Source organism: Silurus aristotelis (assembly GCF_946808225.1).
Source record: "Silurus aristotelis genome assembly, chromosome: 9".
Classification (NCBI taxonomy): Eukaryota; Metazoa; Chordata; class Actinopteri; order Siluriformes; family Siluridae; genus Silurus; species Silurus aristotelis.
The window spans coordinates 4,976,327-4,996,709 of NC_139582.1; the positions used below are offsets into that span (position 1 = coordinate 4,976,327).

General features: G+C 36.5%; 1 protein-coding gene across 1 annotated transcript in view; it reads left to right on the forward strand.

Annotated features, from left to right (window-relative positions):
• Positions 1–20,383, forward strand: part of LOC310730735 (neural-cadherin) — a 314,803-nt gene that overhangs the window by 99,577 nt on the left and 194,843 nt on the right. Inside the window, exons 3-5 of the mRNA XM_083549799.1 lie at positions 1,629–1,854; positions 4,308–4,512; positions 12,008–12,119. Of these exons, the coding sequence (XP_083405925.1) occupies positions 1,629–1,854; positions 4,308–4,512; positions 12,008–12,119 (543 nt within the window). The remainder of the gene's footprint in view (positions 1–1,628; positions 1,855–4,307; positions 4,513–12,007; positions 12,120–20,383) is intronic.

Below are 20,383 nucleotides of genomic sequence, written 5' to 3' on the forward strand. Positions count from 1 at the left end.
CGCAAGTGGAGGAGTTTAAGTATCTTGGGGTTTTGTTCACGAGTGAGGGAAGGGTGGAACGGGAGATTGACAGACGGATCGGTGCAGCTTCTGCAGTAATGCGGTCGATGTAACGGTCTGTCAAGGTGAAGAAGGAGCTGAGCCGCAAGGTGAAACTCTCGATTTACCGGTCAATCTACGTTCCTACTCTCACCTATGGTCATGAGCTCTGGGTCATGACCGAAAGGACAAGATCCCGGATACAGGCGGCCGAAATGTGCTTTCTCCGCAGGGTGGCTGGGCGATCCCTTAGAGATAGGGTGAGAAGCTCAGTCACTCAGGAGGAGCTCAGAGTAGATCCGCTGCTCCTCCACATCGAGAGGGGTCAGCTGAGGTGGCTAGGGCATCTGTTCTGGATGCCTTCCTGGGAAGGTGTTCCGGGCGCGTCCCACTGGGAGGAGACCCTGGGGAAGACCTAGGACACGCTGGAGAGACTATGTCTCCTGGCTGGCCTGGGAACGCCTTGGTGTCCCCCCGGAAGAGCTGGAAGAAGTGTCTAGGGAGAGTGAAGTCTGGGCATCTTTGCTTAGACTGCTGCCCCCGCGACCCGGCATCGGATAAGCGGGAGAAGATGGAGATGGAAGTTAACATTGTCCAGGGAAATCGCTATAGACTTCAACAAGTTCAAGCTGGTTCTTAAAGAGAAACTGCTCGAAGTCAATAACGTTTACGTTTGCATTAACAGCATTTAGCATACCCACTGATCCAGAGCGACTTACAGAAGCGTAAAAGAAAAGGTCTACCCTCGACCACTTACACATTAAGCTTAATTGATCTTCAGTGATCCAAGATTATCTTCTAATGTTGATTTTTGTTTTCTTTTTGGTTTTTTTGTTTTTTTTTCCCTTTTGTGTAACGGTTTCCTGCAATGCCATTCAAATACATTTACTTTTTTCTAGCTCTTTAACCTCCACATAGTATACACATATGTATCAAAGATTTGAGTGGCATTGCTGCTTTGTGCTTGCAATTCTGTAAGCCTCTGTCTAGCTGAGCCGAGTTTGTGTCATGAATCAACACATGGTGTTCTGAAACTCAAGTGTTTTCTGTCTCCACTACTTCTAGATTTGATTTATAATTAATATAACATGGAACATAGCTGGAAGATGGTGTGTGAGACAAGGAGGACTAAGAACCATCGATAAATCAGGCATTAGAACGGCAGACTGCTGCTGAGAACTGGTGGAGGTGGAAGCTTAGTGGTTAAGGCATTGGACTTTGGATCTGAAGGCCATAAGTTCAAATCCTAGCTAAATCCTGCCAGTCCTGGACTTCTGTGCAAGGCCCTTAAACCCATAGCTGCTCAGTTATATAAATGAGATAAATGTAAGTCTATTTGGATAAAGGCGTCTGCCGAATGCCATATATATAAATGTTCTCAAAGTTGCAATAATACAGCACCAGGCCAGAAATGCTAAATATATAAAATATATTACAATATAAACATGTTTAGTATTTCAGGGTGAAATCTGGATTTGAAATCTGATTGTCTGATTGATAACACTAATAGGATAAATGAGAAGGTGACTTAGTGAATTAATGAACTGCATTTTACTGTACTCTAATACTGTAAAATACTGTTCTTGTAGGAGGTGATGGCCGGTTTGACGTGGACAGAAAGACAGGTCATGTGCGGACCACGGGTTTGCCTCTGCAGAGGGACCGGGAGTATTTACTGACTGTCATGGCTGCCGATCGTCTGGGGAGTCGCGGTACTCCTGCCATCCTTTCCGTGATATCAGGACCCAGAGCCCCACAATTCACCAATGCCTCCTACACAATATCCATACCTGAAAACACGCTCGAGGGACAGCCGTGAGTAATGACCACGCGTTCAAATGCAAATTTATCTAACACCACGCATAGAAAAATCTTTCATAGGCCGCGATCGTTTACCCGGTACCAGTCACAGATTGCTCTTCATTATCTTCATCATCAGAGCAGTTACTTGTTGATCTTTGCTCCCGTGCTGCTCTTTGGACTGCCCACTGAAGCACGGAGTGTGAGCTCAATAGAATTCATGCATAGCTCATTACTGGCCCTATTTGTGCACCTCTCTGATAAAAAGCTTTAACCGTCTATGACACAATCTAATTTCTCACACGCTGTCACATGACGTCCGATTAAAAATTAAAAAGTTATACATTTTTTATTTAGCTCTTTTTCAACCTGGAAAGAAGAGCGTTTTTTTTTTTTTTTTGGTCTTTGTTTACTCAATGCTGAATATGCATCCGAATAATTTTTCTTTGGCTTGTGTTTTCACTACATAAGCTGATTTGCAATTACATTTCACAAGAATAAACACAATCCCTACAACTTGGAGACGTTGACTAATCCTAAAATATGGTTTCTCATTATCCCTATTTGCTTTACTTATGTTGTGTCAGAGATTTTACTCTCACACCATCCGGTCCATTATTTTTCTTGAAATATGTATGCATGCGCATACTATGGAGACATTCCATAGGTTAAAAGGAAAATAAAACATTTAGGTATGTATTAACAGTCTGATAACTGTAGATTAATCATATATTTCTTCTTTTTTGAATGAAATGATAGCCTGACTAAGAAATAAATGCTTTTTTCTAAACATCTGGTTGGTATTTGCTTATAGTTAGATGACTAAGCAAACATATTAAGCCCAGATATAGCAGAATTGTGAACAAATTGGACTAATTATAAAGTTTTAATAGGATGATGTAGGCCAATGGCCAATGATGTGTTTGGTGAGCCAGTTTAGTCTAAGTAGCCACATTTAGGTTTATCATGGCATTCGGAGTTTAGTTGTGGTGGAATTGGTTTGAATATCATCAATGCTTATGTGGCATTCCAGTCATAAACTCTGATTTATATCTTGGTTAAGATATGGTCTCCTCAAGGTTGAAATATGGCTCTGTTCCTTTGGAGCATTGGTGGTCTTGGACCATTACTCAGTACTTTGAATGTTAGAAGCTGATCAGGTTTAGAAAGTCAAAAGTTATCCAAACCTAAATTGAGTGTTAGCATGTTCATGGGTGACAAATTACACAGTAAGGAGCAGTAAACAAGCACATTGGCCCATGTATGTTGTTTTTAATCATTGTTTATTACCCTGGCGTACACAAATATAGGAAATGAAATCTCTTCTGTTGTATTTATGTCTTTATTTTTATATATAATTGTTTCACCGCACAAAAGCTAACAATTAATATGCATGAGCCCAAATATAAAAATAATGATCGAACTGTCACCAGAGGTGACCTGAAAGTACAAGTAGGTTCTTCTACAGGCTCTTCTCTGGTTGAGCTGTGCACTGTGGAACCTTATTTTGCTTTCATAAAAGAGGTGATAATATTGGAATCCACATATGGGTGATTAAATTATTCTAAAATAGCAGCTCCTGGAAAATCCTGCTGATGCTTTTCACCTGCCATATCATCCTCTCTATGTATATAAAGAATAAGGGATTAATCCATATTAGCTGTACATAAGGCAGTAATCATTAATCACCCTGTTCTTGCTATGAGCTACACTTTAATTGCTTTTACATGTGCAATTATTCAACATCATTCATTTATTTTAGGTCTAAACTTAGCAGAAATAATCAAAAACAAGCTATAATGAGATTTTTTTTTTTTCAATATTTATTGTTTTAAAACCAAAAACTATTTTGAACCTCATTATTTTTTTTATTTTTATTTATTTTTTTTTTTACATTTCAAAACATAAATATTTTAATTCCTTATCTTCGTTCCTTCCACCACGAATCAATCCCTTTGTCTCTCATGCTGTTCTTTTTTCTATAACTGATTCATATCATATGAGCAGCCATGTTTCGGTAGCCTGGCTGGTGTCTGATCAGTCTCCAGACCCTCAAGGCTTTCATCACTAGTTTCTCTCGGTGCCTTGTGATTGTTTTAGGCTGTAATCTATTGCAGAAATGATGGTTGTAGGCTTTGTTTATGTCCACAGGCCTTTGGTGATTAAGTGTCCCAGCACAAGTTTATACACCGAACTCCTTGCAGAGGCTAAACGGATAAACGTTTGCTCATGGGGTTATCGCTGTCAAATTCAATTTGCAAAATGTCTACTCTTCCATCGACACTGCTTGAATTTGTAATAGCGAGCTTGTCAAGAGAAAGATTTTCTTTCATTTCATACCTGGATAGAAACACTATTTTATAAGCCAGTATTTTTACACACAGTTTCATATCCGTACAAATTTTCTATGTTGTGGGACCTTTGACCGTTCATCCTCCTTGTAACATCTCTCTCTATTTCTTCTGCAGCTTTTTGGTCACTCCAGCATTGTCTTTCCAGAAGGAACCGATCAGCTATAGTTTGCTTATCAACCCCAGCAGCCTGTTCAGCATTGATCAGGAAAGTGGAGAAATCAGCCTGACCCGAAGCCTGGACTATGAGACTGACCAGCACCGCTACCTTCTGCTTGTGAGAGCCAGCGAGAACAAGGACAGCCTGAGCAGTGCTGCAGAGGTGAGACTTAGCAGAGCCAAAGCTAGTATGCCTAAGGAAAAAAAAAAAAAAAAAAAAAAAAAATATATATATATATATATATATATATATATATATATATATATATATATATATATATATATATATATATATATATATATATATATATTCCTTAGGCATACATCATGAAAGGGTGTTTATTTGTTGCATGCATGAATCTTGCGACTTGAAAATTACATTTAATGCCACTCTAACAACAGAGTGTAGTAAATATTTCAAATACTATATAAAGTATTTTACAGGGGACAGATAGAATGAGATAGCTAGACAGACAGACAGACAGACAGACAGACAGACAGACAGACAGACAGACAGACAGACAGACAGACAGACAGACAGCTAGAATCATTTGGGTAGATAGATAGATAGATAGATAGATAGATAGATAGATAGATAGATAGATAGATAGATAGATAGATAGATAGATAGATAGATAGATAGATAGATAGATAGATAGATAGATAGATAGACAGACAGACAGACACCATGGGAGTTCAGCTCAGAAACAATCATTTAGAAAATCTAGCTAGTTTACTACGAGTGGTCTCAAATTGACATTGTTGACCTTTATTTCTTATTTTACGTTGCTTCTTTAGCTGACTCGTTATTTAAGGCTGACTTTCTTTATTTAAAGTTGACATTTTTATTAAAGGTTAAGATTTTGAAAGAGAAAGAAGCATGAGATTAACCCTAAAAAATTTCTTAGTAAGGGTGTTGTTATTTAGATTCTGTTCTGCAATTAAGACACTTTATTCATTACCATCGTTCCTTTACTTTTTCTAAAGATAATCCTGTATCCAAAAGACAAATACAAATACATTCAGGTATTTTGAATAAATATACAGGTTCATTACAGAATAATTAATAAGTGTGTTTGAATCGTTTAATAATTCTTCAAACTATTTGTTTTTTAACACAAAATGTACACTGATCATCACAGTATTAGATTTTACTTGTATATGTGATCAGACATTGAAACCACTGAAAAAATGGTAATAATAATTTCACTGGTAAAATGAATAAGTAGAAATAAAAAAAAAAAAAAAGTCTCATCACACTGGTGTAATATATGAAGGTGGTCTGGTCTGATGTTGATGTATCACATTCTATTTTATAAAATGTGGACAGCTAGGTGGATATTTGTCAAATATTCAGGGAAGAAATGGCACCAGGGTGCACTTTGTGAAGAACGAAAGTCTATGGATAAAGTGTGATGCTTTAGAAAATGTTCTTCTTGGAAAGCTTGGGACTTGGAGTTTATTTGGATGTTATTTTTAAGACATATCACCTACCTAAACATTGCTGCACACAAAGAAACAATTGTTCGTGTTACATTATTTCCAAATGAGCAGTAGCCTCTTTTAGAAGAACAATACTCCCTGAACATCCACAATAGTTTCAGGAACATGGCAAGAAGTACACAATGTTAAACTTAAACAGAAAGTTCAAGACCTTCAAATTTCCCAGATCTCTGTCTAATCGAGCATCGTGAACTTTTTGCCAGGATGTTCTGAAAAACCATGTCTGATCCATGGTGGATCCAATTTACTATTGATAGGACTTAAAGGGTCTGCTGATAACGTGTTGGCACCTTCAGAGGTTTTGTGGAGTCCATGCATTGACCAATTAGAGCTGTTTGGAATTTCCTTTTTTATGTTCAGGATTTGTTTGTTGTATTTACCGCTGCTGGACGCTGGACTGTTTCTTTAACTGAATATAAGCCACCACACTCATGTCATTGCTTAACCTTGCTTTTTCAGTCTGTGTCCAAAATCTTTTCTTTTTCACTTTTTTCTCTCCTGTCTATCTTTTCACCATGTCTTGAATGGATAGCCATCACCACTAAAAATGATCTTGCTCTCTTGTATTCAGAACCAGTTGAACAGCCAGTTTAGCTGCTTCGCACAGTGTATCGGAAGCACTTACTTCCTGTGCAATTTGATGTCTTATTCAATGTGATGGACCTGGATTACAGAAAGTGTCAACCCTTCAAGTCTTCCGCGTATTCTATTTTCAGACCTTATCTCTGACTCTTGATGGCTCATTTCTCTGCAAGGTGATAGAATTTTACAATTCAAAGTTTCTTCAGAGTCCGCATCACCCACTAATAAAAGACTTACAACACTTGGATATGAAGTACAGTTGTTGTAGTTTATTAACTGAAGCAATGACCCTATTTTATTACATATTTTATCTTTTTGCCACTTTTGGTGGATTATGTTTAAAAAAGGTTTTACGGCGTTACTGTGTTTCATATAGTGAATATGTTTTATTTTTTATAAAAACATATAATACATTTCAAAGAATTCATTTAATGGAAAAGCCTTAAACACAAGCTGAATTTGAATATCCAGAATGGCACTTAAAATATACAGTGGATATAAAAAAGAATATAAAAAGACTATGCACCCTTATGAAATTGCAGGTTGGTAAAATATAAAGACGAAAATTACAATATAATGTCCGACTTATTCAATGCAATATTCCAGCAGACAGAAAAAAATATATATATATTTTATAAATTTTAAAATGTTAATAATTGAATTACATTAGTAGATTGTGTTCATGGAATTTATCCTTTTTTTTTGCCAGGTTATTGTCTAAATGTTGAAATGCATGGCTGAATCAGAGAATAACAGTGCTAAAACAGAGCAATGGTAATGATTTGAGCCTTCGACTGAACATCACATGCATCCCTCAAAAAAACAGCATGACCCTTGAAACTCAAATCTTGCTTTGGCGAAGGCACGTTCAATGCTGCTCAGTGATCCATGGGACTTTTTTCTGTCCCAAGGCGAGTCAGTCAAGCACAAAGACATGTGGTGGGGCAAGAGGATGGCACAAAACAATGCTAGTGCACTCAAGTGCAAACACTAGGAGGCCTTGATAAGAGCAGTAGAGGGCAATTAAATGACAGGCAGCTGTTCGTCAGCTCTGTTCAATCTGTGAAGAACTGTGAACTGAAGTCTTGGGGTTATATAAAAAAATAAAAATGATTGAGAGAGACAGAAGTGAATGCTGGACCATGCTCTGCAACTTCTGTCATCTTATCTACCTTAATCCCCTTTTTTTTTAGTTCATGTCACATTTCACTGTCATCTCAAATATTTTTATCTTATCATCACAAAGAGCTTGAGGTCTTGTTCTTTCCCACTCATACTTCTTTTAAATGAATTTGAGATGCTCAATGAGTTATAGACTTGTTAGGGTCTTCAGACTTCAGAGTGCTTCTGGAGGAGCTCAGCCTATTTTGATCTTCTCTGTTTTTAAAGTTACTAAGCAACTGTCCATGGGCTTTAAAGATGCACCGTCTCCCTCTCGCACACACTCCCACACACTTCCTTTAGTGACAGCAGCAATACGTGAACCTGATAATCGAATGAAAATACTGAGTGCCTTCTCATCTTTCATGGAAAGGCATACGTATGAAAGGCATGTTGGGGGAAAAACTGAGTACTTCATCTTATAATATGACTGTGTATTACTGTAGATAAAACTCCAGGTGATGTAATACTTTTATAATAAGTAACACTATACGGTATGAATTCAACTCATTTATAATTAGCATCCAAATGAAGCTGTTCCTGTGAAGTAATAGGCTACTAAGCATTGGGATGCGTAGCACCTTGAAAGCAATATACCTGTGGGATTTACTGCAGCTATTACTATCTTAAAGTGCCGTTCTGGAACACAAACGATCACCTTCTGTCAAATCAGACTTGAGAAAGAATCAATGCGATTGAAAAGGGCTTGGAAGGAACCAAAAAAAAACAATGCCCATGTGGATCACATTTGAGGAAGCGAACAGAAAATAAATTTTTCTTCACTTTTACTAAAGGGCTAAATATTTGGCTTGCTTGCTTGAACAAGGAGTAACACTTTACAAGAAAGCTTATTTTTTAAACCAGTAGAGTAACAGACAATGCTGACCGATAGATTACACACAATATAACTCCAGTTACTGCAGGCATATAAAAGAAAGTGCTAGTTAATGGCAGCACGAGTGCACATGAGCCTCGCGATACTGCGCAGCACCTTTGAGCGTCTTTATAAAAGCTTTTAATTAGCAGGATTTTGTCTGCAGGTGTTAAAATTCAGGCAAGACAATGCAACGCTGCTGAGGGCATGCCGCCCGTTGAGGCGTGCTGGGACTTGATGTTTCATTACACATTCTTCTCAACAGTACTGCTGAGATCCAACCATCATAAGCAACAAGACATCAATGTATACCACCGGATATCTCAATCCTGGACTCTGCTCTGAATGTCTCTCTTGAATGACGTGGTGTACACTTTTGACAAAAAAACAAAAAAAAAAAGTTTAGTACTAAAAATTAAGGAATTTTTTCTTATCCGTTTTCTCGTGGTCTGGATATAAGTTGTTTTCTCAAGATAATGAAAATGTTCTCGCCATAACAAAGTTGTTTTCTTGCGAATTTGACGAACATTCAGTTTTTTTTATTTTTATTTTATTTATAGAGCACTTTTTTACAATGGGCATTGCCTTAAAGCAGCTTTACAGAGATAAAGCAGTTATTAAGTTGTATAAAAAGTATATGAATTCAGCACCTTTATGTTTGTTCCATATAATTGTAAGTGGATCTGTGATGAGCGAGACAGTGGTGAAGGTGGCAAGGAAAAACTCAGCGACATGGCATAAGGAAGAAACATTAAGAGGAACCGGACTTAAAAGGGAACCCATCCTCATCTGGGTGGCACCAAATGTCCATTCATTGCAGTTCCATTGTAGAGGTGTGCAGTGATGGGCGCTTTAATGCAGAACTGTTTAAGCAACCTGTGGTCCTGAGCCATTGTAGTAGACTGGCGATATTAATTACAAACCAAATTCGTCCTCAAGTTCTGGATTCGCTCAGCATGGATTTTTTTGTGGAACCATCCACATCTGCACAATTGAAGAGATCTCCATCTATGATCAGTTACATTTTTCTGTGCATTCGGCATTAGAGCATCTTCTAGATGCAGCATCTTTGCTGCATCATGAATGATCGCATTCGCTTTTACCAAAAAAAGTCATGAAAATGAGAAAACAACGTTAAATCGAGATCATAAGAAAACACTTTTGTTATGGCAAGAAAATTAATTTCTGATCATAAGATAACAAAAAAGAAAAAAATATAATGAATGTAATCTTAGGACTTTCATGTATAATAGAAATATTCTACACTTATAATGGTTTAGAGAACAAATCATCACACAGGAAATGAGCTATTAAACAAAAACTGTAGATCTACTTCCTGCCCCCTCCTTGCTGGTTGCATTTATGAACTTGTTTTCAGGCCCTTGATTAGTTTTAGGACTACAGACTGGAAATACATGACCCATCAGCCACTTTACATCACTTGATCACACTCACTGTCACATGACTGTCTGCACCTGATTCAAATTTATGGTCATTAGTCTCACAGTCTTCCACAGTTGTTCTTGCTTTCCACAGTCCTTGTCCACAGGTTATATTGTGTAAATGGTTGTATGTTTTAGCCCTTAAAATAAGACATATGGCAGATAACCAGATAATGGCTAAGCTCAGTGTATTAGTTTCACATCAGTTTTTTATTTGCACTAGTTTTTCCTAGAGCAATTGGTGGCACAAGAGGTCTCAGAAGTGCATTTGTTTAATTCTTGCAAATTTTCTGACCAATGATTTGTTGATCATTAAACACTTAATCTGGTCATTTCGGCCACATTTTTTTTTTTTGCTCTTTAACACTGATTAGTTAGAAATGCAACTTCAAATCATGACAATCTGCCTCTGCAGGGCCCTTGAGAAAGGCCCTTAATCTACATTTGCTCATATCAATTGCATGCTTCTTTGGCTATGAGATTAGAAAGAGAATAAATGTTAATGAGTATTGTTTTTCTCACCAGTGGTGTATAAAATTCCAACTGCTGAGTGCATGTTTTATTTTTCCCTTTTAATTTTATCTTCAGCTTAAACCAGTCAAAGCTTTGCTACACTCTTTATGCAAGCTCAGCTGTTGAGCCCAGCAACACTAAAAACGAAGTTCATTTCAAATTTGCATGTTGAATATAATGTGGGTAGAAGTGCTTTTTAGGATTGAAATGACTTGCTGTGGTTTGTATTGAAGTGGTACAGTAGCTTATTGGATAACATCTTGGATTTCTGACCAGTAGGTCACGGTTTAAATCCCACCATCACAAAGCTAACACTGCTGGGCCCTTGAGAAAGGCCATCAATTGCTCAGTTGCCAAATGCAGGGGTGGAACGTTCAATTTATGGCTTTTTCAACCTAGTTTATGAAGCTAACAACAAGCACAGCAGAAGGCAACAAGAAGTCTGGGGTTACTGTGGATGAGACAGAGGGAGTCAGTGATGTAAACTTGACTGAGAACAGAGAGATTCCTGATCACCTGATCATCATCATCATCATCATCATCATCTTTTCTCTGCTTGTGTTCTATGTGGTGGATGTTCAGCCTGGATACATTCATTGGGTAACAACTTTTGAAATTAGTTTTGTATTAGAATCTTAATATGACGTGAGGTCCAGGTACCAGCATGACACTAAAACAGGTCGTAATAATGGCTACGTTTTACTGCATGTGCATGTCAGAGGACAAACTTCTTTACCTCAACTTGAGTGAAAAAGTGTAGTCAGTACTTCAACTTTTACCTTTTAGAATATGAGTATCTGGACTTCTACTTGAGTGAAGGATGTGTGTATTGTTGCCGTCTCTAGCCAAATTCCAGAAATGTGAATTTACAGTAAATGTATGGTGGTTTATGATGGTTTGTAATGATTTTAGAAGGTTTATGTTGGTGATTATAGATTGGTGATGAATTATTAAATTGCTGACCATAAATAGGTTAGGGATAATAAATGACAATGACGGTTCTAAATAATATTATAGCTCTATTTTACATTATTATTGTCATTGATACTTGATGTTTACTATAATACAATATTGCTGAGTGCTCATCTACTAGGGCAGAAAGAGCTGGGAAGAGAGAAATACGAAAAGCTCAAAATCAAGTGATTTTGTTTTGCTCTCTGAAAAAAAGAAAGGCATATTTGTAATAATTCACCAAGGTATGCTCAATTTGGCAGGGTTCATGCTGAAAGGGCAATCTAGCCAAATAATCTTCCTGTGTGTGTGGTAAGAAATGGGGACAATTAACGCCAAATCCTTTCCGTGTGCTCCCTCGCCCCTATCACCAACACAATCATTGTCTTTTGCTAGAACTCCGTAATATCGTCCCATTGTACTCTTTTTCCTTCTAATCTCTTTTCCGTTTTATCTCCACGATTCGCCGTGCTATGGATCATAAGCGCACCATTGTTAGTCTCAAAACACCTAGCACTGATTAAAGATATTTCTCTTCTTTTCTTTTCTTTTTTTTTGTTTTGTTCCCGTTTGCTTTCACTCTACATCATCACCATTTCTATTTTCTTTCCCGCTTTCTCTGTGTGCACCAGGTACGTGTCATCATCACAGACGAGAACGACTGTGTACCAGAGTTCCTGCAGTCCATTTATAGCAAAGAAGGCGTCCCAGAAACAGTAACGACAGCAACGTCTTTGCTTCAAGGTAAGGATTTATATTAAGTTCACCCTGGAGAACAGTTGAATAAAGCCCATTAGAATCCGTTTTAGAGTGGGGGTGGAAATGTTGATGTGCACGGGGTTGGGCTGATGGACACAATGAGCTTATGGGATGCCTACACATGGTATTTATTTATTTATTTGTAGTATTTTTTTTTACAGTATCCTGGCAAGAATAGGTGATTTTTACATACACTGAAAATGTCTTTCTATTTGGGACATTTATTTATAGATGTTTATAACCAAAATGGCTCACACGTTAACGTGAAAAGAGTTTTGTTACCACTTTACAACTTTCAATGCTAAATTCACAAGTGTAGATCTTTCTTCTCAATGCTTCTCAATGCTGTTTGCTAGGCTAAATAGGTTTGGTGTTGACCTGCTGGGAGTTTGTACTGTATGTACAGCTAATATTCTTGATTGTACATTTGATGAAGACTGCAACAATTCCAAAAGTGTCTCCGTGATTTCCAAAAAACAGACCATTTAGCCAATCACTCATCTTAGATTAGATTCAAATATGACTTGGTCGTTGTTACACTGATTTGCATTTAAAGCCATTCCTAATTTGACACTCGGATCTACCTATGCTACCCTACTGTGTGAATGTGATCGAGTGTGTGTGTGTGTGTGTGGGGGGGGGAGAATTGTTCTCCTTTATCTCATTGCTAAATTAATTTACGGTTGCTAATTAAATTTCATTTACGATTTTTAGATTAAGTAGTTCTCAATACGGACCCAGGAGTCTGGGAAGCACAGCCAGGGGTGTTGTGATTCATTTTTTTATTTAGTTACAGCAGTGGAACCCCATTATCAAGTTATTGCTTTTATTATATTATATTATATATATTATATTTCAGTGTACGTTTCTACAAGTTTTATGGCTCCAATAACTGAACAGAATGAATTCAAACACAAAAACACCAAACACAAAGGACTATAAATAATGTGTTGGGTATGTGGGAAAGTCAGGAATAGAAAAAATCTATGGCTGGAATATGTTGAAAAATTATTATAGTTACATTTCAATCAAGCTTATGAGATTATTTTTGTACAGAGGAGTTTATTTAATTTAATTTTTACAGTTTTATTCAACACATTTTCATAGCCTTGAGCTAGGAAAAAATGTTTGAAAGGTTTAGATAAAATAGAAAGTGACAGCTGAGATCAAATATAATACCATGTTAAGAACTTTGGAGAAAGAACTGATTACTGTAATAATGTTTGAAAGCTGTAAAATAGATTGATGTGTACAGAATTACTGTAAAAAACATCATTACTTTATTTTTAACAACTGCTCGATTCTGGTTAGAGTCTGGTGAAGTCCATTTTGCGGAGCACCAGGTGCTAGTGAAGTATTTTTTATTATAAATATTAGTACATTTAGAATGGAATTAAAACAGGATTGATCCCTGCTTATAAAATTGCATAATTTAATTCTCTAATTATGTATACTGATAATGGTCACATATCTATTGTTCTAACTACTTATTAAAAGCCTTTTCAGCAGGCTGTGGTGTGGTATTGTGAGATTCAACTAACTGAATTTTCATCTTGCTCCTGCTGAAAGTGATGGTTATCTGAATCATTTGAAGAACTTCAGACCAGAGATAGACCTACCTGAGAGATAATAACAGTCCAATTGTCCAGTATACACATCATTAAAAATGCTTGAAATATTCTCTCTCTCTCTCTCTCTCTCTCTCTCTCTCTCTCTCTCTCTCTCTCTCTCTCTCTCTCTCTCTCTCTCTCACACACACACACACACGGTTTTTTTTGTTAAGTATTTAATTGAGTTGCTTGCTCTTCCTTAACACTAATGTAAATACTAAATACTGTATTAATATTGGGCTGACAAAATTAATGCATTAACAACACGTTAATAAAAATTCATTTTGACAGCACTAATTGTATTAATACACAAATAATTCAGCACAAATTTCTGTTTAACCTTTTTTTTTATACAAATATAAATAATTATAAAAGAGGCTAAATTAAAGCCTTTAACTCAACACACATTTATTCACCACATCCTTTGTTTATTCAGATATAAAAAAATAAAAAAAAAAGCCCAGCGGAAATTCTTTTTAATCACTAAACTTGTTTTAGTTGCAAATCAAGCACCAAAAGCTGCTATGATGCACACGTCCGGCAATTAAATCCGTCTGTGTGGAAACACAGTAAAAGTTCCGTTTGGTGTCCTATAGATTTACGTACAGTGGAACGTTGGATTGCAAGTAACATGCTTTACGAATGCTTTGCAGGACGAGCAAAAACTTACATTTAATTTGCATTGCGAACATCGAGCATCACGCAAACAAGACAATGCTTCTTTTTCTCTCAATGCATAACTCAATAGCATTTGCGCAAATGTACTGTTTACTGTAGTATTTTGATCACGTCTGTTCTAATGGAAGGAGATTCTCCCTCCAAGCAATAACCCTCACCCTCTTCCTCTCCTTTCTCTCGTCTCCCTCACTCCAGCCATAACTTTTTTAAAGGTAAAGCACAGGATGATTTGTTTTAATTTCCTGAATTTTTTATTTTAATCATTGTTATTTGTTTTGGATACATTAGTGGCAATAATTTGTACATTAAATACCATTCAAAAGGATTTTTAGATGAATATTTTTGGTTGTGAAAAACAGATTACCTAAATTTACATTATTTCCTTTGGGAAAATTCGCTTTGCATTGCCCATGTTGATTAGAGTATTACAAACTGGAAAAGTATTAATTTAAGGTACATTTGGAACAAATAAAAATTGTGCGATTAAAAGGTTTGCGTTAAGTTTGAATTAAATCATGGCAATCATGCGAATATTTGCAGTTTAATATTTTAAACGATTGACAGTACTAATAAATACTTTTTTATTTTAAATAATTATGTTAACAACCAGCAGCATGTGTTCAGCCACAGAGTGAATTCCTTATTCAGAGAGCGACTTACAGTTTCTCATAATACAGCTAAGCAATTGAGGGTTAAGGGCCCATGTTAACAACCAGCCACATGTGCTTACTAGTCACAATTTTATTATCATAATTTTATTATCACACATACACACACACACACACACACACACACACACACACACACACACACACACACACACGCACACACACACACACACACACACAAACCTAATTATAATTTTTGTAGGGTATTTTAATCGAGTTGAGGTACAATTATAATTATAGAACAATTATAGTTGTCTATTATTCAAATGTAAAAGAATTATAAATACAGTAATATAAAATACATTTGTTTAATTTTAAAACACACACACACACACACACACACACACACACACACACACACACACACACACACAAACATTATATATATATATATATATATATATATATATATATATATATATATATATATATATATATATATATATATATATATATATATATATATATATATAAAACACATCCTCTTTTTTTTTAAATCAGGAGTAAAGTTTCTTTTTTTATTCGATCACTTACAGTTTTCCATTGATGACACTTCACTTTGCTGTCTGTAAATTGCCTGGCAAATCTTGGCATGCATTTGCTCAATTTTGCAGTGTTGCAAGTGCATTTATACCACACAGTGGCAAACATATGCCTGAGGCAATAAGAATCATAGCAAAGCTTGATAGCATGATGTAAACAGGTACGTGGATGAAAGGAGGAGAGAGAACAGCTGCCGGCGCATCACTGCTTGTACATGAAGGTAAGACAGGGAAGAGGAGGAGGTGGGGAAGCAGGAGTGAGACAGTGAAGTAAAACAAATGCTGAAGAGACTAAACAAGTGGCAAATTCAGACCCAACAATGTGCAAAGTAGTTTCTGTAAACAAACAATCAGGCTGGGTGTCTTGTAACTTTTGGAAAACAAGCTTTTGGCAACCATTTCGGTAGATTAACTAAGAGACTGCTGGCAGCTTAAGGAAGGTGAAGCAGAGAATTGTACAGCAGGTATCCTGGCTGGGCTCAGCAGGTACGGCTGAACCGGAATCTGCATACGGAGTGAGTAGGCTTCCCGCAGATTATCCAGCAAGCTCGGCATGCTTTTTACGCTCCGATTAAACCACCTCTGAGCAGCAGCTGAAGGTGCAGTTCATTTTCAGACAGATTATTAGTCAAACCCCCTTTAATGAATGAGCAGGAAATGTCACGTAAAGGCAACCGCAGAATCCTCTGCTCTGAATAACTGAGATAATGAAATCTGAAATTCCACATCGCTATACAAAACATTTCAATATGCAAATCTCATCTTTCAATGCAAAAAAAAAGGGTCCTATTTTCATTTCTTATATGCAAGTAATATCTGATTAACCTCCTCTGGGAACTCTTCCTTCGGTAAATTTTTTGCAAAAAAAGGTTATTACTCCTAGGACTGCATCTTGTAGTGCTTTATTAAGAAGCAGGCACGGAGATTAGAAAACTGTCTGTAGGATTAGTGTGCTGGGAACGAGAGGACCAGATTGTACCCAGAGCGATGACAAGCATATATTATTGTTCGAGAATTCAGTCAACATTATACAGTCAGAGAAGTCTCTGGTACTCGTGGATTATACATACATGTAGTTATTAAGAGATAATCAAAACCGTTTAACAGTTCTATGACGCACATGGCATTGACCTAAATGGGTATAATACATACTATTTTATATTCATTACTATAAGTATTTCAATTTAAGGAGTGACTTTTACTTAAAATTCAATACAATTTAAAGTCAAATGTTTTATTTTTCTTTGAACTACATTTTGCGAAATCAGTCATTATTTATGAGCAAATAAAATCCTGGTCAAGCACACAGCAAGTCACCAATCAGTGTAGAGCGCACGATCTGTTTTTAACTGTTTTGAGTGATGCTTCTTTATCAGTGGTAGATAAGGTACACCATGCTTTTGAATGGGCTTAAACATCTATCAGTACTATTCTATGAGGGCAAATTAAATAATGAATGCAATTCAGGGTTTCTTTCTTCTGCACATAAGCCTTTATAAAGGAGAACGTTCTCTCAAATTCTCTGGGAACGGGTAGCTCAGTGGTTAAAACATTGGACTTCTGATTTGAAAGCTCATGATTCCAAATCCCAGCACCACCAAATTGCCACTGTTGAGCCCTTCAAACAAGGCTCTTAACCATCAAGTGTCCGGCTGTATAAATATGATCATTGTAAGTAGCTCTGTATAAGGATGTATACATGCAAAAGTGATACATGGGCAGTGGTAGCTTAGTGGTTAAGGTGTTGGACTGAAGAGTTGAAGTTCAGAAGCTGAGTTCAAATTCAAGCCACACCAAAATGCCATTGCTGGACCCTGATTTTGCTAAGAATGAATTAGATAAATATTAGTCGCTCTGGATAAGGATGTCTGCCAAATGCTGTAATAGTAAATGTCTAGTTACAGATACACATTGAGGGAACCCTTACTCCACACAGGTCCTCCAGAACTGCTAGATCAAGTTTGTGGTCTTGAGACAGGTTCTCATTAAACACTGTTTATGGATTCACTTAAATCTAATGAGAAACAGCATGATTTTCTGAAATCCACTGGAGTATACAGCAAGATAGTAAGACACTAAGAAGTACAAACAATGACAAAGAACACATACCTCAATAAAACATATTTATAATAAATGAAACTTCATTACTGTCTACCCCCCTGCAATTCATGCTGACAACATAATCTCTTTAAAATGAATGATTCAAGAAGGTCTCATTTATTTTTCTATCTTTTAAACACATTCTAACACGGACTATTTGATAAATGCTAAATGTTGTGTAAAGCCTACAAATCGAAAATAAGGGATAAAATATTACAAAGTGGTGTGTTCATGTTAATATGTTTCTTATTTTCCAATAAATAGATGTCACAGTGATTTGTTATATGACAGCAATTTGCCAATGATATTAAATTTTTATTTATCATAAAACGACATATTATTTAATCAATTTAAAGCTACGTGTAATATATAACAACCTGCCACTTGTTACAGACGATCAATTAACAATTTTCGACCTATCAGAATCAAGAATTCAATGGTATAATTATTGCCAGGGGTTTATAGAAGGCATTGAAAGAAACAAAACTTTGAGATTCTAAATAATCAAATATATTATTATAACCTATATGGACAGAAGTTTGCAGACACTTCAAGATTCATATACAGTGGTCCCCGGGGGGTTACGTTCTAAGACGCGAGTTCCGAAAATCTGTGAATTTTGGATGCACCCCCGCAACCCCTATGGTACCTTAGTGAATTCATCTAGACATTACACCAGTAGGTACCTTTTTTGATGCAAACTCAACAGAAAATGTGAAGTAATGGACATAAATGCTTTATTTATCATTTAAAATTAATAATACAATAGTGTTTTAAAAAAATGTAGTGAAATTTGTTAGTGAAAACACAGTTTAAAATGTTATTCCTAACGTTCCTGAACATTCTGTCCCACTGCGAATTCCGGTGAATTTTACGATGATCCGCAACTTGCTGTTAGTTAATTCCCAAATGAGAACCCGCGAATTTTCCGAGCTGCGAGTTCCGAACCGCAAATTATCGGGGGTTGACTGTATGCTTTTTGAATTTCCCAGTCCCTATTTGCTGTTATAAAACCTCTGGGAATGTATTTTTCCCCAGATTTGAAATTGAGATTGTAGAGAATTATTTCAGTCCACAATGGTTTTATTAAAGTCAGGTGAGGTGAGGAGGTCTGGGTTGCGGTGGTCAGCGCTCTTTAGTAGGCCACTCAAGATCTTAATGCATCTGGCTTTGTGCACAGTGCCGTTTTCATGGGTCTCTAAATTCAATTGAAAGTAAAACTCACTGCTTCTGCATTCAAAAACATTTCAATTGTGTTCAACTTTGAGGCCACAGTTTGAGAAAGCCATATATGACCATATATGACTAGAAGAATTTGGTGTCCCAATGCTTTTGTCCATGTATTTCATTCCTATTGGTAATTTTCTCATATAGATATACGTACATGTCGATTTTTTTTAGAAGTGATTGCAGGTGCTGTAGGTTTGGGGTTGACTATAATGTGGAGTAATGTTTGTTCAGATAAATGGTTTTTTTCAGATGTCAATGCCAAACACACGTCCTCCTACACGTCCTGCCCACATGCCAAGAATCCTCATCTCTGTATAGCTTTGCCCTGTCAAGCAAAAGCAGACCTCTTAATTCACAATTCATACGGGTAAGATAATCTCCATGAAATGAACGATTGAAGAATTTCAAATTTTGATGTACACGTTAGGGAAATTGATTGGTGAGTGGAAATTGTAGCTTTTAAATCCCAAGCAGGGTGTAATCTTATTCAACCCTGAGGCACAGAATGCCGTTTGGACATCAAAATTGCAGATTAAACCATGTACTACAAGCCGGCTTGATCGCCTGATCTACACGTTACAGAGCTCACACAGAGATTATCCGTTAGATAGTTGATTTGATCATCGTAATGATGTGGAGCATGTTTTTGAAAAATTATGTGTCCGGATGATAGAAGTAAAATGATGACTCTTTGAGGTATTGGGTAAAGAGTTTTTTTTTTTTTTTTTTTTTATGAAATAACATTGCTGATAGTAATTTTTTGAAAACTCCCACAGGAACATCAGCCAACTTTAGTTTTTTGATTATTAAGTTCATATTATCCCAAAAATAATATGTTGGTATTCTGCTGGCTACTGTAAATCTTTATTTTATGCACATATAGCAGGAATTTGGCTTGGATAGTAGATTTCTGCTGAGCCTCATTGTTTAATGACAGCTGTTAACATCTAACCTTTTATGCCATGAAGTTGTAAATAAAGCACATCTCAGAAGCCCATAATTTATCATCTGAAATTCAGCAAAAAAAAAGACGCTTCAGTTAGTGCAGAATCAGGAAAACTATCCCTAGATTCAAGAAATGTTTACCTCAGTTTTTTTTTTTTCCTTTCTTTTTTTTTTTCTTTTTTTTTTTCTTTTTTTCCTTAGGGTGTCGACTCACAAAGTGACTGCTGCGTGTGCAGCTTTTCATTCTGAGTAGTATACAAAAACGGCCCATGGCCTATTTGTGTTCAGCGATACTTGTCGAATGCAATGAACCTCTCAGCCCGAGACCTTCTGATTGCATGTCAGATTCACTTTGTTATAAGCAATTTTTACTTAAGCAGGTGGAAACTGCATATAGCCTATCTATTTTCTCAAGAAAGCTTAAATGTATGTTGATCCTCTTAGTCTATGAGCACAATTTTCTCTTGTTCACTCTC